This window comes from Elgaria multicarinata, chromosome 9 (genome assembly GCF_023053635.1).
Source record: "Elgaria multicarinata webbii isolate HBS135686 ecotype San Diego chromosome 9, rElgMul1.1.pri, whole genome shotgun sequence".
Taxonomy (NCBI): domain Eukaryota; kingdom Metazoa; phylum Chordata; class Lepidosauria; order Squamata; family Anguidae; genus Elgaria; species Elgaria multicarinata.
The window spans coordinates 3,355,507-3,383,338 of NC_086179.1; the positions used below are offsets into that span (position 1 = coordinate 3,355,507).

General features: G+C 51.2%; 2 protein-coding genes across 6 annotated transcripts in view; one reads left to right on the forward strand and one right to left on the reverse strand.

The window, feature by feature from the left end:
• Positions 1-777: 777 nt before the first annotated feature.
• Positions 778-19,843, forward strand: IRF5 (interferon regulatory factor 5). 2 transcript variants are annotated; one of them, XM_063134621.1, is made up of 8 exons: positions 778-982; positions 6,354-6,543; positions 9,445-9,491; positions 10,437-10,470; positions 13,645-13,983; positions 15,205-15,594; positions 16,743-16,861; positions 19,404-19,843. In XM_063134621.1, the coding sequence occupies exons 1-8, from the start codon at positions 809-811 to the stop codon at positions 19,641-19,643; spliced, it is 1,533 nt and encodes a 510-aa protein (XP_062990691.1). In that variant the 5' UTR covers positions 778-808; the 3' UTR covers positions 19,644-19,843. The 2 variants fall into 2 exon arrangements, with proteins under 2 accessions (XP_062990691.1, XP_062990692.1); XM_063134622.1 differs by having other exon boundaries at positions 6,354-6,450.
• A 6,747-nt stretch (positions 19,844-26,590) lies between these two features.
• Positions 26,591-27,832, reverse strand: part of TNPO3 (transportin 3) — a 63,242-nt gene continuing 62,000 nt past the window's right edge. For all 4 annotated transcript variants that reach the window (XM_063134610.1, XM_063134609.1, XM_063134608.1 and 1 more), the window contains exon 23: positions 26,591-26,871. The gene's annotated coding sequence lies outside the window, so the exon portion shown is untranslated. The remainder of the gene's footprint in view (positions 26,872-27,832) is intronic.

The window sequence follows — 27,832 nt, forward strand, 5'->3', positions numbered from 1 at the left end:
CGCCAGGTTATCCCTGTCCAGATAGGGGCGTAGCTGGGCCACCAACGGGAGTTTGTAGAAGACACTCCGTGCCATAATATCACCTTGTAAGACCCTGCTCCAGCCAGTGTCACCACAGAGCCCCACCAACGCTGGGCCTTAAGGAGCATCTCTTCGTCCCTCCTTCACCTGCAACGGCCCTCCCGTGGTCAGGCAAGCCCAACGCGGAGTACGGCATCAGTGTCTACAGTGTTTAATAAATAAATGAATAAAAATAATGTTCCTTATGATTGAGCAAGCTTCGTGTGGTGCAGAGCGGTAAAGCAGCAGTTTCTGCAGCTGAAACTCTCCCCACGGCCTGAGTTCGATCCCAGCGGAAGCTGGTTTCAGGCAGCCGGCTTGGGTCGACTCAGCCTTCCATCCTCCCGAGGTCGGTAAAATGAGTACCCAGTTAGCTGGGGGAAAGGGAATCACGGCCGGGGAAGGCAACGGCAAACCACCCCGCTATAAAGCCTGCCAAGAAAACGTCAGCGGAAGCTGGCGTCCCTCCAAGAGTCAGTAATGACTCAGTGCTTGCACGAGAGGTTCCTTTCCTTTCCTATGATTGAGTATTCAATAAATGTTTGCTTAAAAAAAAATTACCTGGGTGCGCACCCTAACAAAATGTGCTACTCAGGCCTATGCTTTGGGCTTTCTGACCACTTCTCCCTTCTTCTTCTTCTTCTTCTTCTTCTTCTTCTTCTTCTTCTTCTTCTTCTTCTTCTTCTTCTTCTTCTTCTTCTTCTTCTTCTTCTTCCAGGTGGGGGCACCTCTGATCGGTGGCGTCGCCATGAGCTCACACCCTCGTCGCATCCGCCTGAAGCCCTGGCTGGTGGCCCAAGTGAACAGCGGCCAGTATCCCGGCCTCCGTTGGGTGGATGCCGAGCGGAAGAGCTTCTGCATTCCCTGGCGCCATGCCACCCGGCACATCCCCAGCCAGGACGACGAGAACACCATCTTCAAGGTGCGGGGAGGGAGGGAGGGAGGGAGGGAGGGAGGGAGGGGGGCAGGCCAGAGGCGGGTCTGCTTGCATACTTACGGTTCCCTGCTGTATCCCGCAAACGGATAAGAATGAAGCCTGCAATCGAGAAATAATGATGATGATGATGATAATGTCACAATTATTCCATTAGTCACATCAGTCACCAGCATCGCATTAAACACTATACAGAAAAACTTCAGAAACTGGGCCTACCTAAATACATCCGCACCAACATCCAGAAAGCAGGCATAGTTAAAACGTGCTCAATTGTCGGGAAATTCCTGAATCTGTAAAAGACAGCATGACTTGGCAAAGCCGTTCATGTCCATCTAGACCAGCCTTCCTCAACCTGGGGCGCTCCAGGTGTGTTGGACTACAACTCCCAGAATGCCCCAGCCAGCTGCTGGCTGGGGCATTCTGGGAGATGCAGTCCAACACATCTGGAGTGCCCCAGGTTGAGGAAGGCTGGTCTAGAAAAACCGTGATGAGCGATGATAATAATAATTAATAATAGTAATAATGAAACTTTTAATCAGATTGATTTCAGTTATTAAAAAGGCATCCCTGATTAATTGGGCAATGCATTTGGGGTCGCGTGAAGTTTATTCCTTTAGACAAGAATGAGTATGCCTGAAAACAGCAGACAAGGCCTTCTCCTTTTACTCAGCCTCTGCTGAGACAGCGCCTGCCTTTATGTATATCCGCATCTTCTGAAGCAGAGGTGTCGAACCTGAAGCCTGGGATTGACATCCGGTCTGGCCCTCCGGGGTTACGCAGATGGCCACGCCCCCTCCCTTGGGCCATGCCCCCTCCCTTGGGCCTACCGCTTTTTCCCAACCGCCAATCATTTGGGTGCTTTCCCGTCTTTTGCACAGTCATAAGAACATCAGAAGAGCCCTGCTGGATCAGACTGAGGGTCCATCTATTCCAGCACTCTGTTCACCCAGTGGCCATTGGCCAGGGACCAACAAGGCAGGGCATGGTGCAACAGCACCCTCACACCCATGTTCCCCAGCAACTGGTGCACACAGGTGTACTGCCTTGAATACTGGAGGCAGCACACAACCATCAGGGCCAGTAACCATGGATAGCCTTCTCCTCCAGGAACTTATCTAACCCCCTTTTAAAGCCATCCAAATGGGTGGCCATCACTACATCTTGTGGTAGTGAGTTCCATAATTTAACTCTGCGCTGTGTGAAGAAGGCCTTCCTTCTATTTGTCCCGGATCTCCCACCCGTCAGTTTCATGGCATGAGCCTGGGTTTTAGTATGTTGGGGGAAGGAGAAAAATGTCTCCCTCTCCACATTCTCCGCACCACGCATGATTTTGTCCACCTCTATCCTGTCTCCCCTCAGCCTCCTTTTTCCCAAGCTAAACAATCCCAGCTGCTGTAACCTTCCCTCCTAGGGGAGATGCTCCAGCCCCTGAATCATTTCAGTTGCCCCTTTCTGCCCTTTTCCCAGCTCTATAATATCCTTTTTTAGGTGTGGTGACCAGAAGTGTACACAATATTCTAAGTGTGGTCGCACCATAGATTTGAATAAGGGCAATATGATACTGCCCGTTTTATTCTCAATTCCTTTTCTTATAATGCCAAACATGGAGTTTGACTTCTTTGCAGCGGCCGCACCCTGGGTGGACATTTTCATCGAGCTTTTCCACCACAATCATAGAATCATAGAACAGCAGAGCCGGAAGGGGCCTACAAGGCCATTGAGTCCAACCCCCTGCTCAATGCAGGAATCCACCCTAAAGCATCCCTGACAGATGGCTGTCCAGCTGCCCCCTCCCCCCCATTCTAGAAGGTTGAAGTGCTGCTCCTAAGGGCTCATTTACTGCCTGTACGAGCCTTACGCTAAAATACTGCTGGTATTTCTGCCCTATTTGGCCTGCCTCTTTGGCCCTGCCCAATGCCCCTCCCCTGTCCCCGAGAGCTTCTCTGGAATGGAGTTCGGCCCGTGGGCTGAGCGAGGCTTTGCAGCCCTTGTCTCAAGACAAACAGTGACTCAGTTCGGACAACACATGATTCTCTATGGTGGTTTTAGAACTCCACAGTGGAGTTTTTACACCACCGTTGAGAAACGTGTTGTCTGGCAGGAAAACTCCACCCCACAATGGAGTTTATTTGGAAAACACCCCACGCGGAATATGGGGTGCAAAGGAGAGGGTTGGGTGCAGAGGAGAGGTCCTGCATGACCAGTATGTTGTGTGGAGGGCTTTGTTAGGGTGACCCTATGGAAAGGAGGACCGGGCTCCTGAATGTTTAACAGTTACATAGAAAAGGGATTTTCAGCAGGTGTCCTTTGTATGCAGGCAGCACCTGGTGAAATCCCCTCTTCATCACAACAGTTAAAGCTGCAGGGGCTATACTAGAGTGACCAGATACAAAAGAGAGGAGGGCACCTGCAGCTTTAACTGGTGTGATGAAGAGGGAATTTCACCAGGTTCCCCATATATACAAACGACACCTGCTGAATTTCCCTTTTCAATACAACTTTAAAGATACAGGAGCCCTGTCCTCCTTTTCATAGGGTCCCCCTACGCAAGGGAGCAAGATATGTCTATCTATCTATAATATTCTTACTAAGACCGTCCCATTTCAAATTAAAGAGATCCTTGTCAATTAATCCAATGAGCTTTCATCAATTGATGAATCCATCAATTCAACCTGCATAGGACTAAAACAAGGGTGTTAAAAGCAGGCACTGGCTCAGTTCAGACAACACGTTCGTCAACGCAGTGTGAAAACGCCACTCCACGGCTGAGTTTGTAGGGGGTGCTCCCCACACGTGCTCGTTGTGTAGCTGTGGGCTCCAGTGGAGCTGAGTAAAATCCATCGTGACATTTGACTGACAGTCCCACCCTCTCTCTTCCCCTGGTCCTCCTGATGGTATCCCATCAGCCATTGCTGCAAAAAATCCCAGCAGCTCTCCTAGAGTGGCACTTAGAATCATAGAATAGCAGAGTTGGAAGGGGCGTACAAGGCCATCGAGTCCAGCCCCCTGCTCAATGCAGGAATCCACCCTAAAGCATCCCTGACAGGTGGTTGTCCAGCTGCCTCTTGAAGGCCTCTAGTGTGGGAGAGCCCACCACCTCCCTAGGTAACTGGTTCCATTGTCGTATAGAATCATAGAATAGCAGAGTTGGAAGGGGCCTCCAAGGCCATCGAGTCCAACCCCCCTGCTCAATGCAGGAATCCACCCTAAAGCATCCCCGACAGATGCTTGTCCAGTTGCCTCTTGAAGGCCTCTAGAGTGGGAGAGTCTCAATACAAGCCCTCTTGCAAGATCTCAAGGCAGAATACACATTTTGAAATAAAATAAATTTAGAATGCTTTTAAGTCATTGAAACAAAACCTTACGGAAGTCTGAACATCTCTTTTTGGGGATTAAGACACACCAGTTCCAACTGTTGTTCTTGGTTTGACTGGTTTTCATACACCTTTGGAGGTGGCCATTTCCCACCTCAACCAACATCCACAGGCTGGTTCTCCCAACAGCTCTCCTAGAGTGGCACTTAGAATCATAGAATAGCAGAGTTGGAAGGGCCCTACAAGGCCATCGGGTCCAACCCCCTGCTCAATGCAGGAATCCACCCTAAAGCATCCCTGACAGGTGGTTGTCCAGCTGCCTCTTGAAGGATACAGGAGCCCGGTCCTCCTTTCCATAGGGTCAGCCTAGCTTTGTGGAGTTTCCCGTTGCGTTGAGTGGACTTTCCCCACCGGCTACAGAGTTCTCTAGCAAGAGCAACGACAGGAGCAGTGGATTCCTGCATTGAGCAGGGGGTTGGACTCGATACAGGGCTCCTGTATCTTTAAAGTTGTATAGAAAAGGGAAATTCAGCAGGTGTCATTTGAATGTATGTAGCAGCTGGTGAAATTCTGTCTTCATCATAAGAGTTAAAGCTGCAGGAGCCCTGCCCTCTTGACCAGATACAAAAGAGAGGAGGGCACCTGCACCTTTAACTATTGCGATGAAAAGGGAATTTCACCAGATGCTGCCTGCATACAAAGGACACCTGCTGAAAATCCTTTTTCTCTACAACTGTTAAAGCTGCAGGAGCCCTGCCCTCTTGACCAGATACAAAAGAGAGGAGGGCACCTGCACCTTTAACTATTGCTATAAAAAGGGAATTTCACCAGATGCTGCCTGCATACAAAGGACACCTGCTGAAAATCCTTTTTCTCTACAACTGTTAAAGCTGCAGGAGCCCTGCCCTCTTGACCAGATACAAAAGAGAGGAGGGCACCTGCACCTTTAACTATTGCTATGAAAAGGGAATTTCACCAGATGCTGCCTGCATACAAAGGACACCTGCTGAAAATCCTTTTTCTCTACAACTGTTAAAGCTGCAGGAGCCCTGCCCTCTTGACCAGATACAAAAGAGAGGAGGGCACCTGCACCTTTAACTATTGCTATAAAAAGGGAATTTCACCAGATGCTGCCTGCATACAAAGGACACCTGCTGAAAATCCTTTTTCTCTACAACTGTTAAAGCTGCAGGAGCCCTGCCCTCTTGACCAGATACAAAAGAGAGGAGGGCACCTGCACCTTTAACTATTGCTATGAAAAGGGAATTTCACCAGATGCTGCCTGCATACAAAGGACACCTGCTGAAAATCCTTTTTCTCTACAACTGTTAAAGCTGTAGGAGCCCTGTCCTCCTTTTCATAGGGTCACCCTACCCTTGCGCTTCTGCGATTGCAGCGGCCTCCTGCTTCTCCTCCGCTGCCCAACACAGTCCGATAAAGCCTGCCATTCCAGCAGGAGGGGAACAGAAACGGATCAGAACCCATCTCGGGCCTGTTTCAGGCCGTGTGCCCCTGTGTGGGTCACCGACTCCTCTGGTATGGGATTGGGGAGGGAATTCTACAGAACATGATCACAAAAGCCCAGCTATTTAAGATTGCTCGACTAAGTTAATTCAGTGAAGTAAACTTGCTGCGAAGGCGGGGAGCGGTAGAACCCAGCAACGGGTTCTCCTGCATAATTCCCACAGAACAGGACTGTTTGTCTTACTCGTTTAACGCATGTTATCCTACTCCTCAGCCTTAAAAGGCTGCCGGAGAGACTTACGTGCAATCAGTAAAAACAAGGAGGTCTCCTCTGCCATCGGTTTTTTTTTTTTTACCATCTAAAACAGCATTGACACACAAGGAAAAGGGGACGTGGAGGGGAGAGGAAAGAAGCAGACGGTGTTTCAACAGGACGGGTGGAACGTCCTGCATCTCCCTCAGCTGATGTGCAGCAGGACTTCCTGCTGGATTGTGGGCTTGTGGTAGAGAGGTTTATTTTAAAAATAATCTCCCTTTAAACCATTCCTTTCTTGCCTTGCTCCATTACCCCTTTGCAGGCCTGGGCCAAAGAGACTGGCAAGTACAACGAGGGGGTGGATGAACCGGACCCGGCCAAGTGGAAGGCCAACCTGCGGTGCGCCCTGAACAAGAGCCGTGAGTTCAACCTGCTGTTTGACGGGACCAAGGCCAACCCGATGCAGCCCTACAAGATCTACGAGGTTTGCGATGTGCCACACCCCAACGGAGGTACCAGCTGGTCTGTGCCATCACAACCCAACCTTTCTGGTGCTCCCCTAAAGGGTTGCTTCGCTAACCTCTTTCCCCAACGTGGCCAAAAAACAAAAGTGTGAAACGGGCTGGTGGCGTAAACCTTGAGGCCGACGAGAGGTTTCTCTCCCCACCCACCTGCCCCGAGAGTTGAAGGTGGCAAGGCTGCCTGTGGTGTGCACATGCTTGTTTCGTTTGACCTTATGCTCATCTCTTGTCAAACAGGTTTGACAGGTTCTTGGAGCATGACAAAAACCTGCAAAACCTGTTTGACCGGAGTATATGTATATCCTGAGCAACAATGCTTCTGTCATACCTCTTTCAGCTCTTTGGGGTGGGTGGGAGAGAAGTCTCATCTGTCTCCAGCCTCTCCCCCATACCCTCCAAGATTTCACAAATAAAAGTAAGAACCCCAGTTTCACGCCGAGGATTGCCGTCTGAGGCCCAGGCTCACCGCTACCTGCTACCAACGGCTCTTCTCCAGTTTCTCTGCTTCATATTTCTTTGCTTTGCAGTTGCCTGACTTCTACAGATTTAAAAGCCAGAAGTTTTTCTGTTGACTTGACTACATAGTGTCAACCAAAATATATTCTGCGGCAACCTTCCCCCGACATGGTGCTCTCCAGCCATGTTGGTCTGCAACTCCCATCATTCCCGGCAGCTGGGAATGATGGGCGTTACAGTCCAACACATCCGGAGAGCACCGGATTGGAGAAGGCTGCCGTAGTCAGCGGTAAAGGCGTGAAACAGCAGGCTGCACACTGTGTGGTTCTTTGCGTCCATGTACGTGTGCGTCCAGGCAATGCGCCCGCTCTCCGCTCTGCTGTTTAGCTCCTAGAGACCCTTGCGGGGGAAACTGATCTCTGAAGGATGACAATGCAACTCACACTTACAGTTTTGACCATCCTCCAATTGCAAAAATAGAGCGAGGGGTCAGAAAAATGATAGGGGGGAGGTCTGATACATGTTCTCCCCTTTGAAGCATCATCACTTTCAAAGTCTATCAACGAATCCACATTAGTTCTGAGAGGCGCCTTCCCGGCTGCTTTGCTGTGCCCCAGGATTCTGGGGTGCAGCTGGTGGGCTGTGCGCAGCGCATCGACCCACGCTTTGTCCACCTTTCTGCCCCTTCTTCAGCCCCGCCGACCCTCCGCTGGAATAACCCGCCGGCTGGCTTTTTCTGCCACTCGCATTCCCGGTGCATCATTTCAAAACTCTTCTCCCCCACCTCTCGGTCTTGTCTCTGATCCGTGGTTCCTTGCCTTGTGTAAAGTTCGCTTGTGTTTAGCGCAGCCTTCCTCAACCTGGGGCGCTCCAGATGTGTTGGACTGCACCTCCCAGAATGCCCCAGCCAGCTGGCTGGGGCATTCTGGGAGTTGCAGTCCAACACATCTGGAGCGCCCCCAGGTTGAGGAAGGCTGGCTTTAGCGGGATTAACATGTATTTTTTAAGCGGTGCCCCACTCGCCCTGTTCCCAGGCGCGTTGCCTCTGGGAGCACACGGTCTTTCTAACCTTTCCAGATTGTGCCGTGATTGTGATTGTCCGGGCTGTTGGAAGGCCGACGTCAAAGAGAGGCGCGGTTGAGCGCGGAGGGCCCACAGCACAGCAGGGGATTGCCAGCAAAAGCCCCCAGGGGTTGCTGCTCCTTCTCCTCCTCCTCCTCCTCCCGCCCGGGCACATCTACACGAAGGGTTTGCTTTGGGGTGGCTTTGCGGTAGTGGCACGTCATCTACATGACGCAGCTGCCGTTGCGAAGCCGTCCCGGGGCAAACCCTGGAAACTCCGCTCCCCAAAATTCGGGCACTTACCCTGACTTTTTTGACAGCGGAGCCCATGGTGCCCCCTGATTGGTCGCCATGGGCAGCCCTGTGCCTCTGGAAAATTTGAAAAAAAACAGAGGGAGGAGAGAAACTGACCGTTCCTAAAAAACCCTTTTAAAAAAAATATTATCTCTATCTGCGGAGCTCCGCAGATACAGATAATAATTAAAAAATGGAGTTGGGTGGGGAGGAACGGGCGGCCAGAGGGAGCAGACGTGGGTGGTTCGCCCAGTCCCTCTCGTGTCTTCCTCTGGCTGCCTTGTTCCTCCTTCCCCTGTTTTTGTTTTGATTAATTGTATCTGCGGAGCTCCGCAGATAGAGATGATAAAATTTAAAAAGAGGAAGGAACGGGCAGCCAGAGGGAGGAGAAGTGGTTTCGCCCAGTCACGGCCTCCTCTGCTGCCTCGTTCCTTCCCCTCCATCTTTGTTTTTATTATCTGTAACTGCAGAGCTCCGCAGATACAGATTATAACAATGTGCCCTTGCCTGCCTTCCCGTGCAGATACTGGGAAGGAAAGCAAGTGCAGGTGCAAAATGCTGCCGTGAAGACAGGGCCCCCATTGCAGACCGCTTGTTCACCCGCTCTGGCCCAGACAGCAGTGGTGGTGGTGAGAAGGGGGGGCAGCGGACGCCCCCACCTGCCCGCCAAGCAAGCAACTGGTAGGAATGGAGAGGAGGTACAGGAGCAGCCGGTGGCAATGGCAGGGCCAAGGCCGGCTCACTGAGGGAGGGGCCCCAGCCCACGCCCCCCCCCTGAAACCTGGAGCTGTGTGGCATGTGGGGGTGCAGTGCCCTGACGGGGACATCATCCATGACTCCCCCCCCTCCCCCACACCCATTTTTACATTGATTTGGAAACTAAAATCCATGGTCTGACCAAGGATTTGGACCAACGAAGATGCCATAAACTAGTGAGCAAGCTTTTGAGATCGCCAGAACTCTTCATCGGGGTGGGCGATAAGCCTAGCCAGGGGTGGACGGGGTGGGTGGGGGAAATGACTTGTTGTTGAAGCCACAGAGTGTTCAGGAAACCCATGAGATGCATCTTTTACCTTTCAGAGTCCTTTGCTGGCGATGAACACATTGGATGTGAAGACGAGGAGGAGGTGAGGAATGGCACCTTGGTAGCCGTGTGTGTGTGTGTTTGTTGATTTTGGGTGTCATCAGACTGGGGAGGGGGAGATTGTCCCATTTCCCTACCGTCGCTCTGGCTTCTTGCTGCTGTCCCACAATAGCAACAATCTCTTTACACGGGGAGAGAAAGAGGAAGCAGCAACGACCACGTGGCCCCTTCGGTGGGTGCTTTTATTGCGCTACTTTTCCTGCACACAGCAGGAAACGGCGTCAAGTTTCGTTTTTAAAAAAATAAGTCGGATTTTCCGGGACTTTTTTTTGCCACGGAAAAATGAGCGAGAGGCGTGTGGGAGGTGGACAGCGGCGTCCAAAGGACACGTGAGTGGGCAGTAGCGAGCGTGGGGTAAAACGCTCGTCTGATGACGCTCTTTATCTACTAGGAAATTCACCAGAACGTCCCTCCGTCTGCGAGCGGAGTGCGGACGCCTGCTGACGTTCTGGCAGAATGTGCAAATGGAAGCAAACATTTTGCTGCCGGACGCCAGGGGATTTGGGTATTCAAAAGGGACCCATGTCCCTCCTTCCACTTCTTAACCGCTGTATTTGTACGTTCAGTCAATGAGGGGGGGTGTCTATCCCCACTCACCCCAGCAGGAGCTGTGACTGCAAAGGACCCTGTAGAGCAGATTTCCCCAACTGGGTGCCCTCCAGATGCTTTTGACTACAACTCCTAGCATTCCTGGCCATTTTCTGCCTGGGGTTGATGGGACTTGGAGAACAAAATATAGGGAGGGGGGAAGCCACTGTAGAGCAGGATTGGGCAATCTGGGACCTTCCAAATGTTGTTAATCTATTAACTCCCATTAGCTGGGTTGGCTGGTCCTGATAAGAGCTGAAATCCACCGACTGCTTATTTTATTTTATTTTATTTTATTTTATTTTATTTTCATCGCTAACTCCGGTTGCTTGATTTGCAGTTGCAGAAGATGATGCCAACACTGAGGATTGGAGGTGGGTGTTGGAATGGCTGGTGGGGGGCGGGGGCGCTCTGGCCATAAGGGGAGAAATGGGGTATGGATGTCACCATCCCGTTTGGGGACCCTTACTCTGACACGTCCCCAGTGGCCGTTCTGTTGAATTTCTGAAGACCCAGAAATTCTCGCACTAGGCAGGAGACTTTATGGGAAGCACGTCAAACCTTCCTCAAAGAAGAGCGGACTAGCAACGAAATTAAACCTATCTAATATTATAAACACGATAGCATGAGTATCTAGGCCAAGGTCAGGGTAAAGATAACCATGTCTAAGTCCCATTGAAATCAATGGGACGTGAGTTAAGATAGGAGGTTAACCATTTACTGTTGCTGGACAGGAGGCAGGAATGACGTCTTATAAACAGAGACGTGACACCTGCAGCCGAGCTCCCCTTCAGAATGCCAGCTAGCCAGCCAGGCCCTCCTCCGGGACACTCTGGGCTACCCAAGGCCGTGCCTGGGGCCGCCAATATGCCCAGAGACACCTCTGTTGGTGCCTGCCAGGGAACAGGACCAGGACCAGCCTAAAAGTTCTGGGGGAAAGGCAAAAAAGTTGGGAGGGGGCAGTTCATCTGGTGGTGTGGGCCTTTTAGAGACAAAACTGTGAACTGGCTTTTAATTATTTGGGGGGGAAATAGGGGGCAGAGAAAATGGGGGGGGCAGCTCCTCTCACACACACCCCAGGCCTGCCAGAGTCCCTGAGACTCCGGATTAAAACAACAACCACAATTCACCCGGGAGACCGTCTTGCTGCAACGGCAGGGTGCTGGTCTCGAATGCCATCTTTATTTCTAAGAATGCCTCTGGGACCCCCACCTTCTCCTCAGTTTCTCGGCCGTTACTCGCCTCTGAGCCTCACCCGGTTGCCCTCAGTGAAATGGGTGTCTGAGCAGAAAAGCGGGCTCTACACACTCTGAAAACCGAGTGGTTTTTTTGTGTTTTCGAACTCAGCTCCCCCACCTCTGCATGCTACTTAGGCTTTTGGGCAAGTTCGTTTTCTTTTAGCCTCGGTGTTTTGTGGCTAGCCACGCCTGGCGTGGTAGCCATTTTACAAATGGGCAAGCCTCCCCTTGGCCACCAATTTTGTGGGAGCATGCCCAGCCCCCCCCCCCCCAACATTTCAGACGGCCCCACCAGCACCCCGGGGATTATTTCTTTTTAAATGGTGAACATTTAATGACTACTCAGTCATAAGTATCCTAAGCTCCAGCGGAGGCCTTGTGGCTGAGGGGGTGCCACTCCCGGCACAGAGATTCCTCAGGGACGGCAGTTCCTAAGTGCAGCAGCAGAGCCGCTGGAGAGCACCATTCCCAGAAAGGCCCCCTTAATTCAGCACTTATTGCTCAAGACATTAGGGTGTGCCTGGACACCCCAGGCACCCCCCTTGTGCACACTTATGCCGCCTGCCCAAAATGGCTTCCTGGCTCTTTATGTCCAACTGATACTCAACTGTGACTAAAGAGCATGTCCAGTTCTCACTGGGCTGCATTCCCTCCCCCCACAACCCCCAGCTTAGGTGGGGTGGTTGGTTTGGAAGGTTTTGCTGTGCTTCTGCAACCCTCAACGTTCCCTTGAACACACTTCTCAGTAGCCCGTTTTTCTAAAATCCCATCGGCACTCATCATCTGAGTTCCCTGTTAGAAGGAGCGATTAAACATCCTGCAATTGAGTAAGAGACTTTGGGAGGTTCTCCTGCACGAGCCTGTTGAAATGGAGGGGAGCTGTAGCAGGGGAATGTCCTGCCGGATCGTGTCCATAGCTTTTCCCGGCCACTTTGTTTTGCATTGGTATAATTGCAGGGAATGCCATTTTCCCATGCCTTCAAAACTTTAGTTATTTATTACATTTTTATACCACCCAATAGCTGAAGCTCTCTGGGCGGTTCACAAAATTTTTGAGACATCTCAAGGCCATTCTTGCATAACTGGATGAGGTGCTGGTCACTTGGGCCCAGGGTCCAAAGGACCACTCTAGTTTAGAAGGGACCCTCCAACTCAGCTTGGCTAGTGGCTGTAAGTGGGTGTGGACCATGCTGTTTTCTTCACCAGTCGTGACTTGACTCACTTGTGTGAGTCACCTGAACCTATTTGCTTCTCATTTCAACTTTACCTAGTACACCTGCTCTCTAGTTGGGTGGGGCCTTGGACTCAGCCAGGTGCACAACAACAGGAGATCAAACCACACATTATGCATCCCCCGATTATTAAAACAACCAGATAGACAGCGTTTCCTTTTCAATGTGGATTAACTAAAGCATGTTGTCAAGATGGTAAACACTTTGCTCCGAGGCTCAGTGGGGGCAGCAGGCCAGGAAGGCAGAGGGGGCACCCTTGCAGTTTCTCGTTGGCTTTGTTCCTGCACCCTGACACAGTCTGGTGCATTCAGTGGTTGAACTGTGTTGATGGGGGAGAAGAAACGCTTGACACTGGGCAGCCAGCAAGGTTTTTGCACAGTATTTTTCAGCAAGGACAGTTGACCTGAGCAGTAAAAATACTTTGATTTTTGGCAGTTCCTCCCCTCCCCCATATATATATATATAAAAAGTACTAGTAAAGCTTCCTGTTCTTGTAGTCTGCTGTGGTCTACCTTATTTATTTATTTATTTACATTTATATACCGCCCCACAGCCGAAGCTCTCTGGGCGGTTCACAAAAGCTAAAAACAGTAAACATTAAAAATATACAAAATTTAAAAACCATCAGAGACATGAAAACAGTATACTGTCATTCCCCGTCACACACTCAAATCTAACAGCCAACTCTCAAATCTAACAGCCAATCGGCATTCACTCCAAAATGCCATTCACTCACTCCCCCTCCCAACAGAATTAACTACTTACCAGCTTTACCATATGAAGTCTAAACAGTATTTACATATCAGTTATATAGCATATAACAGTGAAACATCACAAAGCTCTTTCCACACTCTGAGCATTTATAGGGCTTCTACCCTGCGTGATTTCCTTGATGCCATTTAAGGCTTAATCTACTGCTGAACCTTTCCCACACTCAGGACATTGGTAGGGCGTCTTCTCTGTGTGGATATTTTGATCTGCTTTCAGGGTGAAGTTGTGAGTGAAACGCTTTCGGGGTGGGTTTGAGCCCTGTGTTCCCTTTCTAAGATGTTGTGTGTGGTCGTCTCTCTTTCTGCAGACCCGAACCACAGCGGGGAGCCTCTGCCCCCTTACCCGTGGCTGAAGCAAGAGGTCCTGTACTCCAGCGCTTGTGGCAATAGATCTTTCCCCCACGTGGCACACCAGGAGGGCCCGGTCGCCCCCCCTCCGCCGCCTCCCATGGGTGCTTTCGCCGTCGGAGGGGATCCCGCAGCGGCCAGCTTTGCTGAACCAGCTGGCAGAATGCCTCTCGCGCCCCTTGGCCCCGGGAACATGGCCGTGCCGGGAGAGCTGCAGGCACTGCCCCCGGGGGGCTGCCCCGTGGTGCCCATAGAGCAGTTCATCCCAAATTTGCTGATCAGCCCACACATGCTGCCCCGTAAGGATTCCTGCTGTGACGGGGCGAGGGGAGAAGGGGTGGAGAAGCACTCTGGGGCAGTAAAAAAGGGCTAGAGAGAAGGCAACTCATTGGGGGCTAGAAAGGAATCCCCGCCGGCTTCGTGCAGGTCTCAAAGAAGCCAAAGGCACAGTTACAAGACGGGGGACACTTGGCTCAGCAATACTACAAACGAGAAGGATCTCGGAATTGTTGTAGATCGCGAGCTGAATAGGAGCCTATTATTATTATTATTATTATTATTATTATTATTATTATTATTATTATTATTATTATTTGTTAAGCACCTCTCCCTCTGGATCGAGGCGGGGTACAACACAAAAACACCATAAAATACATACAACTAATTCAAACATTTAAAACCAGTGCATCATTAAAAGCAGCGCACCATTAAAAAAGGCATCTTAAAATTCCACTGGACAGGCCTGCCGGAAGAGGTCAGTCTTTATGGCTTTCTTAAATGCTAGTAGACTGTTAAGTTGACGAATCTCCTCCGGCAGGCCATTCCACAGTCTGGGAGCAGCAGAAGAAAAGGTCCTCTGGGTAACGGTTGTCAGCCTAGTCTTTGTTGGCTGGAGTAAATTCTTCCTAGAGGACCTGAGTGTGTGGGGCGGATTCTATGGGAGAAGGCGATCCCGCAGGGAGCCTGGACCCAAACCATGTAGGGCTTTAAAGGTGATTGAGCTCTCTCTCTCTCTGTGTGTGTGGTTTTAATAGATCCCTACCTCTTAAGATTGACCACTTAAATCAGCCTTCCTCAACCTGGGGCAGAGCCTTCAGCGTGGTGTCCCCCCTCCTCTGGAACTCCCTGCCTCTGGAGGTCAGGCAGGCGCCAACTTTGAACACCTTTCGGCGCCTCCTGAAAACGTCATTATTCCAGGAAGCCTTTCCTTAATGACCTGCCACGGTTCACTGTACCTTTTGCTTCTTTGAAGATCTACTTTAAAGTGTTTTATGCTATTTTTATTTCATCTTGTACGCCGCTCTGAAATTTTCAATGGGGAGCGGTATATAAATATTGTAAATAATAAATAAATAACTGGCTTCCACGCCTTGGGGCTTTGTGGCTGAGTCTGCGTTGGCGGGGGGGGGGTCTTCCTGGGGGGCCCACCCAGCCAGCACCCCAGAGGAGGGTGGAAGCCTACGATTCAGCAGCTTAGCAACACGGGCGATGCTCAAAACGCTTCTCTCCCCCCGCCGCAGTGACCGACCTGGAGATCAAGTTCCACTACCGCGGCCGCAGCGCGGGCACCCTGACCATCAGCAACCCGCACGGCTGCCGCCTCTTCTACAGCAACCTGGAGCCCACACAGGAGCAGGTGGAGTTGTTCGGGCCGGTGACGCTGGAGCAGGTGCGCTTCCCCAGCACGGAGGCCGTGCCCAACGAGAAGCAGCGCTTCTACACCCACCAGCTGCTGGACGTCTTGGATCGGGGCCTCATCCTGGAGCTGCAAGGGCAGGACATCTACGCCATCCGGCTGTGCCAGTGCAAAGTCTTCTGGACCGGGCCCTGCGCCGGGGAGCTGGCGGGGCCCAATCCCATCGAGCGCGAAAAGAAGATCAAACTCTTCAGCCTGGAGAGCTTCCTCAATGGTGAGCAGCCGGCCACCCACCCATCCCGGCCACTTCCTCCTGGGACCAGAGGGAGGAGGGCAGGGTTCCAGATTTGCCCTCCCGACGCAGCAGCCCTGGGGCAACGCCTCCAGTCCCTGGGGCAGACGACCGTTCTCTGCTGCGAGAACACCTGGCAGTGGTTGAGCAAGCGCAAGAGAGCCAGTGTGGTGTAGTGGCTAGAGCATTGGGCTGGGAGCCGGGAGGTCCGGGTTCTAGTTCCCGCTTAGCCGCAGAAGCTCACTGGCTGACTTTGGGAAACCTTTGCAAGCAGAGGCGGCCGCGTTCGCACTGGTACCAGCCGGTTCTCCCGTTAGAACAGTGGTTCCCAAACTTTTCCAGGTAACCACCCCTTGGTTCCACAAACTCATGCCCAATGCCCCCTGCGTGCGGGCCCTTTAAATGGGAAGCACCCGCTGCAAGCTTGCCATGGGAGGGAGGGAAAAGAGAGTGAATGCCTCTGTTTTGCAACCAGCATGGCGGGGCACACCAAGCAGGTGATGTCTCTTCATTAGTGTTTTGGTGCTTTGGAAACATTTCAATTCACCGTTAAAAGGACTCTTCTTAAACGGTATTAATACAAGTGTGGATTCTTCCCCTCTATGGCTTGGGACCAAACTACCTTCCCCCATAAAAATGTCCCTGGGTTTTAAGACCTTCTGGAGAGGCGCTTCTCGGAAAAGACCACCTCGAGTGCCCCCCTGCCGCCCCTTTGCGTCTTAGCGCCCCCCTGCCACCCCCTTGCCTCTTAACTCCCCCCTATGCAATCCTACCGCCCCCAAGGGGGCAGTACCGCCCACTTTGGGAACCACTGCTTTAGAACGACCAGATCTTGAACCTATCTCTGCATCCTCTTCAGTCCTCCCAGTGGAAGCTGGTGGCTCCAATGTCAGCGGGGTGGTGAACCACCTCCAGCGTTTTAACGGAAACCCAGAGCGGATTCACCACCCCACTGACAGGAGAGGCACCAGTCTCCACTGAGTCGCCCTGTGGCATTTTTCTCCCTCCACTTTCTGGGTCTCTGCCCCATGGTAGCTCCCTCCGACAACCTCACATCAGGCCCCTAACGGCTTTCCCCCCCTTTCGCCTCCAAATGCGGGGGGCGATTTTTAACCATTCTGCTTCTGTAGGACTCATCCTGTTCCAGAAGGGGCAAAGCACCACACCCCCGCCCTACGAGATTTTCTTCTGTTTTGGGGAAGAGTGGCCGGACCAGAAGCCGAAAGAGAAAAAGCTTATCACAGTCCAGGTGAGTAACAGAGACCTACTTTGGGGACAGAGGGGGCGGCCGCCTTCATGCAGCAGCAAGCCCCACAGCGCCCACAGCGATCAACCCGTCCTCTCTCGGCATCTGACATCAATTTCTCTAAATTGTACTTACTGCACCTGAGCCTTAAAATACTGGAGCCCCAAAGTAGATTCCAATTCTGAAAAGCCCCAGCCTTTCCCCATGGCAGTTCAGAAGCCAGGTAAAGATGGGGCCAGCCCTGGGCTGGAAGGCCGTGGTTTGCTCTGCCACTGGCTCCCATGGCTGTGAAGTAAAACAGGCGGCACGCAGTTAATCGGATCCAGGTGACACGTTTAGGTCAGGCAGCGCGGACACGGCTTGATCCTGAGAAGACCTGCAAGGTGTGAGGAAGTCTCAGCTATTAGAAGAGGGTGACCCTATGTAAAGGAGGACCGGGCTCCTGTATCTTTAACAGTTGTATGGAAAGGGGAATTTCAGCAGGGGTCATTTGTATGCATGCAGCACCTGGTGAAATTCCCTCTTCATCACAACAGTTAAAGCTGCAGAAACCCCACCCAGTGACCAGATACAAAAGAGGGCAGGTTTCCTGCAGCTATAACTGTCACGATGAAGAGGGTATTTCACCAGGTGCTGCAGGCATAGACATGACACCTGCTGAAATTCCCCTTTCCATACAACCATTAAAGATACAGGAGCCTTGTCCTCCTTTCCACATGGTCACCCTATATTAGAATCTACTTGTGGACTGACACAACCCTCTTGGGCTACCGCGACAACGAGCGAGAGATTACGGCAAGAATCTTGAACAGACTTAGTAGAAAGGGAGACTCCTTGAAGACAGTGGGAATTACTTCTGAGTGAACACGTAGGATTGAGCTGTATATCTAGTACATGTACACGTGTGCGTGTGTTTATGACTAGGCTCAGGGATGCCATCTCCTACCGTGTCAACGGGCAAGTTATGAGAGAAGCCAATGAGTGCTTTTTAAAGCCATCAAAAGGAAGGAGAATCCATTAAAACAGTGACTCAACAAATCTTTCATAAGAGCGTAAGAAGGGCCCTGATGCTGGATCAGACCAAGGGCCCATCCAGTTCAGCATTCTGTTCACCCAGTGTCCAACCAGCCGTTGGCCAGGGACCAACAAGGCAGGACATGGTGCAACAGCACCCTCCCACCCATGTTCCCCAGCAACTGGTGCACACAGGCTTACTGCCTCAAATACTGGAGATAGCACACAACCATCAGGGCTCGTAGCCATGGATAGCCTCCTCCTCCAGGAATTGATCCAACCCTCTTTTAAAGCCATCCAAATGGGTGGCCATCACTACATCCTGTGGTAGTGAGTTCCATAATTTAACTCTGCGCTGTTTGAAGAAGTACTTCATTTATTTGTCCTGGATCTCCCACCAATCAGTTTCATGGGATGTCGCCTGGTTCCAGTATTTTGAGAAAGGGAGAAAAATGTCTCCCTGTCCCCATTCTCCATACCATGCATGATTTTGTCCACCTCTATCCTGTCTCCCCTCAGCCTCCTTTTTCCCCAAGCTAAACAATCCCAGCTGTTGTAACCTTCCCTCCTAGGGGAGATGCTCCAGCCCCTGAATCATTTTACCTGCCCTTTTTCCAGCTCTATAATAACCAGAACTGTCCCCTCTACCTAGGAGTAACACACGTCCCCCCTTTTAAAAAAAGGTGCCAATTTTCCTATCTACCCAAAGCCTAAAAGGTGCAGGAGTTTAAGCCTCTCATATAGAGTTAAACGGGGCTTACAAGCCGGAAAGTGTGCATGATTGCAACTTTTAGTTCTTTTCTTTCTCTTTTTAATACTTTCCAGTTCTATGGTATCCTTTCAGAGTTTGGATCTGCACCCAATATTCTTGCTGTGTTCACATTTCAACCTTTATTTTTGAGAATTAAGCGTTCTTGTAATGCTAGACCCTGGATCACGTTTGTAACCCCTGTGGTCTATCAATGATTACTAGTAATGAAAGCTGTATGGATACTCTGGATACTTATTTCATAGAATCATAGTAGAGTTGGAAGGGGCCTCTAAGGTCATCAAGTCCAACCCCCTGCTCAGTGCAGGAATCCGCCTTAAAGCATCCCTGACAGAGGGTTGTCCAGCTGCCTCTTGAAGGCCTCTATTGTGGGAGAGCCCACAACCTCCCTAGGACACTGGTTCCATTGTTGTACTGCTCTAACAGTCAGAACGTTTTTCCTGCTGTCCAGCCGGAATCTGGCTTCCTGTAACTTGAGCCCATTATTCTGTGTCCTGCACTTTGGGAGGATCGAGAAGAGATCCTGGCCCTCCTCTGTGGGACAGCCTTTCCAGTACTTGAAGAGTGCTCTCATGTCTCCCCTCATGATGACTTTGTGCCTCCAGGTCTTGCTGGTGGGCTTCCTAGCGGGGCATCTGGCTGGCCTCTGTGTGCAAGAGGATGCTATTCTAAATGGGCTCTGGTCTGCGTGGGGCTGTTGCGAACCCTGCAAGGGACCCAGGGGCGATGACGCTCATCCTTCCTTCCTTGTCCCCATCACAGGTGGTGCCAGTAGCTGCCCGGCTCCTGCTGGAAATGTTCTCCGGGGAACTGTCCTGGTCAGCCGACAGTGTTCGCCTCCAGATCTCCCACCCGGATCTCAAGGACAAAATGGTGGAGCAATTCAAGGAACTGCACCAGCTGTGGCAAACACAGCAAAGTGTCCAAGTCCAAAACCTGGAGCCCCCGGGGGCCGACACCTGGGCCATGCAGACCAGCGGCGGCAGCAGCATGCAGCAGTGAGGACGGCTGCCACCCGCTCTCGTGCCCGCTTCCGCGATTCTTGTGGGACCATCGCAGCTCCACAGGATCGTCTCTGGACAGCCCCCCCTCGCCCCCCTCCCTGTGCACTTCTCTGCCGTGCACGGGAAGTCCCATCGGGAGCCGACGTGGACACAAACCACTCACTCCCCTCGTCCTGCGCACTGGCAGCCTTTCCTTTCACAGGGGGGACCCCGCTGCGCTCTTTGTGGGCAAAGGTGCCGCTTCCTCCTGCCCACGGGAAGATAGGAGGTGGGGAAGGACACGAGGGACACGAGGGACAGTGCCAGGGCCGGCTACGTTTTGACTGGGCTTGCCCGAGAAGATGGCTTTGCGAACTCAAAGGAAGGACTTCTTCCCACAGCGCAGAGTTAACTTACGGAACTCACGACCACAAGATGTAGTGATGGCCACCAATTTGGAAGGCTTTAAAAGGGAGTTGGATAAATTCCTGGAGGTGAAGGCTATCCAGGGCTACTAGCCCTGAGGGTTGTGTGCTGCCTCCAGTATTCGAGGCAGTAAAGATTGTGGGAGGATGCTGTTGCACCTCCTGGTTTGTGGGTCCCTGGCTGATGGCTGGTTGGCCACTGTGTGAACAGAGTGCTGGACTAGATGGACCCTTGGTCTGATCCAGCATCAGGGCACTTCTGATGTTCTTATAAGCCGTGCCTTGCAGAAGCAGCGGAAAATGCAAACGCTGACTGCCGTGGGGCCCCTGGGAAGCTCCCCTGTAGGGAGAGCGCCAGGCACTGCTGCTTGACCCCAGCACTGAAGAGGCTGAGGCCGTTTGGGGGTTTGTTCATAACGAAGGATCGGATCCTGGCCCTAGGCTGTTCTTTGCCCAGTTCAGCCTATGAAACGGGCTCCCTTTGCAGTTTGAAAGCCAACTTTCCCATCTGAACCAGGCTAGCTCGGTGTGATGCAGGCAGCAGAAGAGGGCGTCCCTCTGACGACGATCCTGAAATGGGAGAGGCTGACCAAGGGCTGCGTAACGGGCAAAGCTTGTTCACGGGCCAGAGGCTCCCTTGCAGCAGGGCCATCCCATCTCTGCCCAGGGCCGGGCGTGTGCTTCACTACCAGGGACGGCACAAAAGCCTAAAGGATGATTTTAACTTCCCGTTTTTTAAAAGCTCTCAGCACTGAGACGGGATGTGAGGAAGGGCGTGCGGACAAGGCCTTGAGAGATCTCAGAAGGCAAACAAACAGTATTTGGGTAAGATTGATAGCAAAAGCAGGGAGACCCGGCCCTGCGCACAGGGTTGCGGCTTGCAGCGTTTATACAGGCTGCAGGACGGATCCGCCTTTGGCAGCAAATCTTAAATGTGGGTGAGCAGAGACACCCTCGGCCCATCGTGAAGAAAGCAGGGCCCCTTAGGAGCGCGGCAGCTGTGTGCCCCACGGCTCTGCAGTCGTGGCTTCCTGAGATTCCTTTTGGGAAGAGCCAGGCTCAGTCCTTACAATTCGCAAAGTTATGCTTAAGTATACGGAGTTCAGCCTGGTCGAATGACTAGACCCTGAGGGAGCTCAAGAGGATGGAGGAGAAGGGAGAGCAGCCCCCCCCCCCCCCGCCAATGACGAACAAAGCCAGAATTGTGCGAGAATAAAAATGTTTTGTGCGGGTCACGGTGTCCAGCATTTCTTGACACAGAAGGGAAGGACAGCTGCTTCTATTCAGGAAGCCCCCTGGCGAGCCGCCCCTGACTTGGATGGTCCATGGCTAGGTGGAGAAGGATGCGCCCCATTGATAGCAGAAGATTGTAACTTTGCTTGGACTCAGTCCATCAATTTGGGCCGTGCTTGTGAAATAAACCCATTCACTGCTGTCTGTAATACTTGGCTCAGCAATACTTCAAACGAGAAGGATCTTGGAATTGTTGTAGATCGCAAGCTGAATAGGAGCCAACAGTGCGATGTGGCTGCAAGAAAGGCAAATGCTACTTTGGGCTGCATTAATAGAAGTAGAGCTTCCAAATCACGTGAGGTCCTGGTTCCTCTCTATTCGACCCTGGTTAGGTCTCCTCTAAAGTATTGCGTCCAGTTCTGGGCTCCACAATTCAAGAAGGACGCAGACAAGCTGGAGCGTGTTCAGAGGAGGGCAACCAGGATGATCAGGGGTCTGGAAACAAAGCCCTATGAAGGGAGATAAAGAACTGAGCAGGTTTAGCCTGGAGAAAAGAAGATGGAGGGGAGACATGAGAGCACTCTTCAAATACTTAAAAGGTTGTCACACATAGGAGGGCCGGGATCTCTTCTCGATCCTCCCAGAGTGCAGGACACGGAATAACGGGCTCAAGTTAAAGGAAGCCAGATTCCAGCTGGACATCAGGAAAAACTTCCTGACTGTTAGAGCAGTATGACAATGGAACCAGTGACCGAGGGAGGTTGTGGGCTCTCCCACACTGGAGGCCTTCAAGAGGCAGCTGGACCACCACCTGTCAGGGATGCTTTAGGGTGGATTCCTGCACTGAGCAGGGGGTTGGACTCGATGGCCTTGTAGGTCCCTTCCAACTCTGCTATTCTATGATTCTATGGCTGGCCAGTAAGTAGCTCAGGTACTGGGAGAAGAAGGCACCCTCAGCCAAGGTGGCTGCCGTATTCCTTAATCCCACACAAACAGAATTTGAAAATGGGCGGAAATGAAAGGGCCGGTGCTGGCCTGAGAGACGATCCCACTGCCTACCCAACCCAGAGCTCCTGGATAGACCCATGGCTCTCACAGGGCCATCTTTCCCCCACACACACACCCTCCCCAGGGCATAGAAGGGGGGCAGCGGCCACCTTTCACCCAGCACTTTCCTAATCCCTTTCTATTCTCAAAGCCGCTGCTGTTCTCAGTTTCAAAAATTGGTCTGGCACGAGTTGAAGCTCATAAAAGAATTGGGTTCTTCTGTAGCAAATGTGGACTTCTGTCTTTTTGGTGGGACCTATTCACACCTTAGTGGTCTCCATTCCCCAAGGAATCATAGAATTGTAGAGTTGGAAGGGGCCTCTAAGGCCATCCAGTCCAACCCCCTGCTCAAGGCAGGAATCCACCTTCAAGCATCACCATCCAGCTGCCTCTTGAATGCCTCTAGTGTGGGAGAGCCCACCACCTCCCAAGGCAATTGGTTCCATTGTTGTACTGCTCCAAGAATCAGGAAGGTTTTTCTGATGTCCAGCTGGGCGGTACCCTCCAGATGTGTCAGACTAGAATGCTCACTGGCCATGGATGGGAACCGTCGTTCTATACACCTGGAGGGCCTCTGGATTGGGGAAAGGCTGGTTTAAAGCCAATGGAAGGGTGTTTGTGACTGAGCCTGCCATCGTCCCTACTGAAGCAGGGGGAGTGTACTTTTCCTTCCATGTGAACACAGGAGGAAGGTGGGCGTTGTTCACTTGGTCTTCCAAAAGGCTTTTGATAAAGTCCCTCACCAAAGAATCCTGAGCAGACTTCGCAGTCATGGAATAAGAGCAGAGGTCCTCTTATGGATCAGTAACTGGTTAAAGAACAGAAAGCAGAGAGTAGGAATAAATGGTCAATTCTCCCAATTGGAGGGAAGTAAATACTGGGGTCCCACAGGGATCGGTATTGAGACCAATTCTTTTCAACTTGTTCATAAATGATCTGGAATTAGGAGTGAGCAGTGAAGTGGGCAAATTTGCCGACACCCCCAAATTTTTTAAGGTTGTGAAAACACAAAGGGATTGTGAAGATCTCCAAAGGGATCTCTCCAAGCTGGGAGAGCGGGCGTCCAGAGGGCAGATGGGGTTCAATGGAAGCAACTGTAAGGTGATGCACGTTGGGGCAAAAAAACCCAACTTCAAGTATAACCTAATGGGATCTGAGCTGGCGGTGACCAAACAAGAAAGAGAACTTGGGATTGTGGTGGAAAAGCTCGACGAAAATGTCCACCCAGGGTGCGGCTGCTGTAAAGAAGGTGAACTTCATGTTAGGCATTATGAGAAGAGGAATTGAGAATAAAACAGCCAGTATCGTACTGCCCTTATTCAAATCTATGGTGCGACCACACTGAGAATACTGTGTACCCTTCTGGACACCACACCTAAAAAAGGGAGCTGGGAAAAGGGCAGAAAAGGGCAGCTAAAATTATTAAGAGGCTGAAGCATCTTCCTTATGAGGGAAGGTTACATCAACTGGGATAGTGCAACTTGGAAAAAAAGGAGGCTGAGGGGAGACAGGATAGAGGTGGACAAAATCATGCATGGTGCGGAGAATGTGGAGAGGGAGACATTTTTCTCCTTCCCCCAACATACTAAAACCCAGGCTCATGCCATGAAACTGATTGATGGGAGATTCAGAACATACAAAAAGAAGGCCTTCTTCACACAGCGCGTGGTTAAATTATGGAACTCACTACCACAAGATGTGGTGATGGCCACCAATTCAGATGGCTTTAAAAGGGGGCTGGATCGATTCCTGGAGGAGGAGGCTATCCATGGCTACTAGCCCTGAGGGTTGTGTGCTACACCTCCAGTATCCGAGGCCGTAAACCTGTGTGCATCAGTTGCTGGGGAACATGGGTGGGAGGGTGCTGTTGCACCATGTCCTGCTTCGTTGGTCCCTGGTCGATGGCTCGTTGGCCGCTGTGTGAACAGAGTGCTGGACTAGATGGACCCTTGCCCTGATCCTGCATGGCGCTCCTCATGTTCGTATGTACTGGCCAGGGCAGAGTCTTAAGCTGGGATCGGTGGCGGCAGGGAGAACCTACATGAGGCAGGTAATACCACAACATGCGCCCAGTTACTTTGAGGCCCTCCTGGCTCTTCTCAACTCAAATATGAAGTACGACTTCCAGAAATACCTTGGGAGTTGAGAGGCAGGAGGAACACACACATCCCCAATTTAAACCCCTGCCCACGCCCTCTGCAGCTTGTACATATTTCCCCAAACGCTCAGAGGTTCCAGTAGCATCTCCCTTTGAAGAAGATGCAGTTCCTCTTGCAGCTCGTATCCTCTCTTTCCAACAGGAGACCTCTACACCTACAGCTCCCTGGCCAGCCCACCCTCGGAATCTCTCTTGCTTTCCCTGCCTGGAAACGCTCCCATCTTCACCCTCCTCGGCTGCCCTTTCGGGCAATGCTGATCCTCTCTAGCGAAAAGCTCGCTCGCTCCTTGCAGTGCTGGTTCAGGGAGAACAAGCAGCTTTCCGTTACGGTTGCTGGCACCGAACCAGCTAAAATGTACTAACTGTAAGCCTTCGAAATAAAACTGGTAAGCGCCTTCTTTGTGCGGCGTGGTGGGCGGTTGAAATGGAAGTACTCATGGGCTCTGGTTTGACAAGGCCCCACACTGAGCGTGTTCAGAGGAGGGCAACCAGGATGATCAGGGGTCTGGAAACAGCCCTGTGAGGAGAGACTGAAAGAACTGGGCCTGTTTAGCCTGGAGAAGAGAAGATGGAGGGGAGACATGAGAGCACTCTTCAAATACTGAAAAGGTTGTCACACAGAGGAGGGCCAAGATCTCTTCTTGATCCTCCCAGAGTGCAGGACACGGAATAACGGGCTCAAGTTAAAAGAAGCCAGATTCCAGCTGGACCTCAGGAAAAACTTCCCGACTGTTAGAGCAGTACGACAATGGAATCTAGTCGTACTGCTAGTCCCACCCTAGAGGCCTTCAAGAGGCAGCTGGACACCCATCTGTCAGGGATGCTTTGGGGTGGATTCCTGCATTGAGCAGGGGGTTGGACTCGATGGCCTTGTAGGCCCCTTCCAACTCTGCTATTCTAGGATTCTATGAATTCACCCATCCGCATGTCCCCCTATCCAAAACTCCCGCCAAAGGAGGAAACGGCACCTCCCAGCTCTCAAAAGCTCTCGCAGGCCGTGGTTACGAAGGATACCGCAGACGGCTCTCGTGAGCCGTGGGGGTGGACTTCTCCCCACAAAAGGGCCCGCCCCCCCCCCCAACACACACACATAAAACAGAGAATGCCAACACTCCGCAAACCTTAGGCAGAAAACGCTACTGAGACAACACCGGCAATTTAAATTCTTTTGTCTGTTTTTATTTATTTTTGTGTTTTATTTCCTTGTTCTCGAGATGGCTACAACACCAGACGGAACAGCATCCCCCTCTTGCCTCATGGTCTGCGCAGGGCCCGCGACTCTTTTCCCCCGCCCCCACCCGAGTCGTTGCCGGATCGGTTCAACGAAATAGTCTGCCCACCCTCGGGTTCTCCAGAGCCCCCCCTCCTCTACCCCCCCCCCCGCGGTAAAAAAAAAAAAATCTCAAACAAATTTAAACCAAATTTTCCAAAAAAACAAAACAAAAAAACCCAAATCAACTGAAAAAAAGAAAAAATATATAATATATATTATAACAGTTTTATCAAGGTAAGCAACGCACTGATGGGTCCGGAGGGGCTGGGTTTTCCTTAACCCTCTCTGCCGGGGTGGGGTGTGGGGTGCAAGGTTGGCCCCTCCTGTCCCCCCCGGTAGATCCTGCCCCCCCCCGTAGATCCTGCCCCCCACAGCAGCTACAAGCGTCAGGACTTCTTTTCTTTTGGACTTTTTTTGGGGGGGCGGAAGGGAAGGCAGAACTCTGGATATCTGGAAGGCGGATTTGCAAAAAAAATAAAAATGGACTGTGCTCCCCCTCCCCCTCCCCAATTCCTCCCTCCCTCGCAGGGCAGACTATTGGTTTTTATAAGATAGATAGATTTTTTTTTTTTAATCCCCACGGATCCTTAAGTAATTCTTTTATTTTCATTTCACAGAAAGTTTTCTACTTTGTTTTTGTTTTTCCCATCTTTTTTGCTGCCAGGCAAATTAGTTTTCTATGGTTTCGTATTTTTGTTGTTTTCTTAAAAACGTTTTATTACTATTTTTTCCTTTTTGTGTGGTTTTTTTGTTTGTTTCTTTTTCTTTTCTTTTTTTTTTTAAGCAAGTCCATCTGGAAAGCAACTCCCCCTCCCCCCTCCCCTCCCCTCCCGCCCCCCCCGCGATGCCGTAGGTCAGTTGCAGCCATCGATGGTCGCAGATACGTTGCGCCCTTGGGTGGTTTTTTTTTCCGCGTTTTATCTCTCTCTCTCTCTCTCTCTCTCTCTCACTCACAAGCAGGAACTTCACCGACTCGTTCTCGCGGCGAAGTGTCTCTTCCGGATTGGCGGGACACACCAGAGCGAGTCAGAGCCCTCGGCCGCAATGAAGTTTGCTGGTTGTGGGACACCGTCTTGGTTGTTTTATTTCCTCTTCTGAAAATAAGACATTCCTGGGGAAGGCGGAAACGGGGCATCAAAAGAGGGTCGGGCGCCTCCTTCCACGGGCGCAAAGGCCGGTTCTCCTACACGCCCATCTAAAGGCCGGCAACTACGCTACACTGACGGAGGACGTTTGCCCAAAATCCAGAGGTCTTAGATGTCACTGAAACAAATCAGAACTGCACAGTCACATAATAATCGACAAACATTAGATGCTTTTAGGGTGGATTCCTGCACTGAGCAGGGGGTTGGACTCGATGGCCATGTAGGACCCTTCCAACTCTGCTAGTCTATGATTCTATGATCCCTGGTCCTCCTCCGGGTGCCTACTCCGAGGGAAGCTCAGAGAACGTCAACGACAGAGAAGGCCTTTTTTGTGGTGGCCCCCCAAGCGTGGTACAATCTCTCTGAGGCCCGCCTGGCGCCGACATTGTCATCTTTTCCTTCTCCCAGGCATTTCGCAATATGTAATTTGTCTGGGTTTGTTTCTGCGGTTTTAAATTGTATGCTTTTGTGATGTTAAATTTTTGTGTGTTGGTTTTAAGTGTTTTTATCCTATGTAAACCACCCAGAGAGCTTCGGCTATGGGGCAGTATACAAATGTAAATAATAATAATAATAATAATAATACCGTATTTCTTCGATTCTAAGACACCATCGATTGTAAGACGCACACTAATTTCAGTACCACCAACAGAAAAAAAGCTTTGATTCTAAGAAATAATAAACGCACCTGCGATGCTAAGACGCACCCTGTTTTTAGAGATATTTATATGGGGGGGAAAGTGTGTCTTAGAATCAAAGAAAGACAGTAATAATAATAATAATAATAATGATGATAATAGAAAGCTCAGACTGCTCCGTCCCCAATGAACAGGGGCTGCACTTGGGCCACCCTGCTAGATGCGAAAGAGAACCTCCTTAGCTGAAGGTCACAGGTGCGCATGTGGGCCGTGGCGGCTGTTAGCCAGT

Bases quoted from the DNA above. Each gene is read 5' to 3' on its own strand.
- IRF5 (XM_063134621.1), top strand. From the start codon at position 809: ATGAGCTCACACCCTCGTCGCATCCGCCTGAAGCCCTGGCTGGTGGCC. The intron at 983-6,353 runs GTGCGGGGAGGG...ACCCCTTTGCAG, and splicing joins ACGAGAACACCATCTTCAAG to GCCTGGGCCAAAGAGACTGG. The intron at 9,492-10,436 runs GTGAGGAATGGC...CTTGATTTGCAG, and splicing joins GATGTGAAGACGAGGAGGAG to TTGCAGAAGATGATGCCAAC.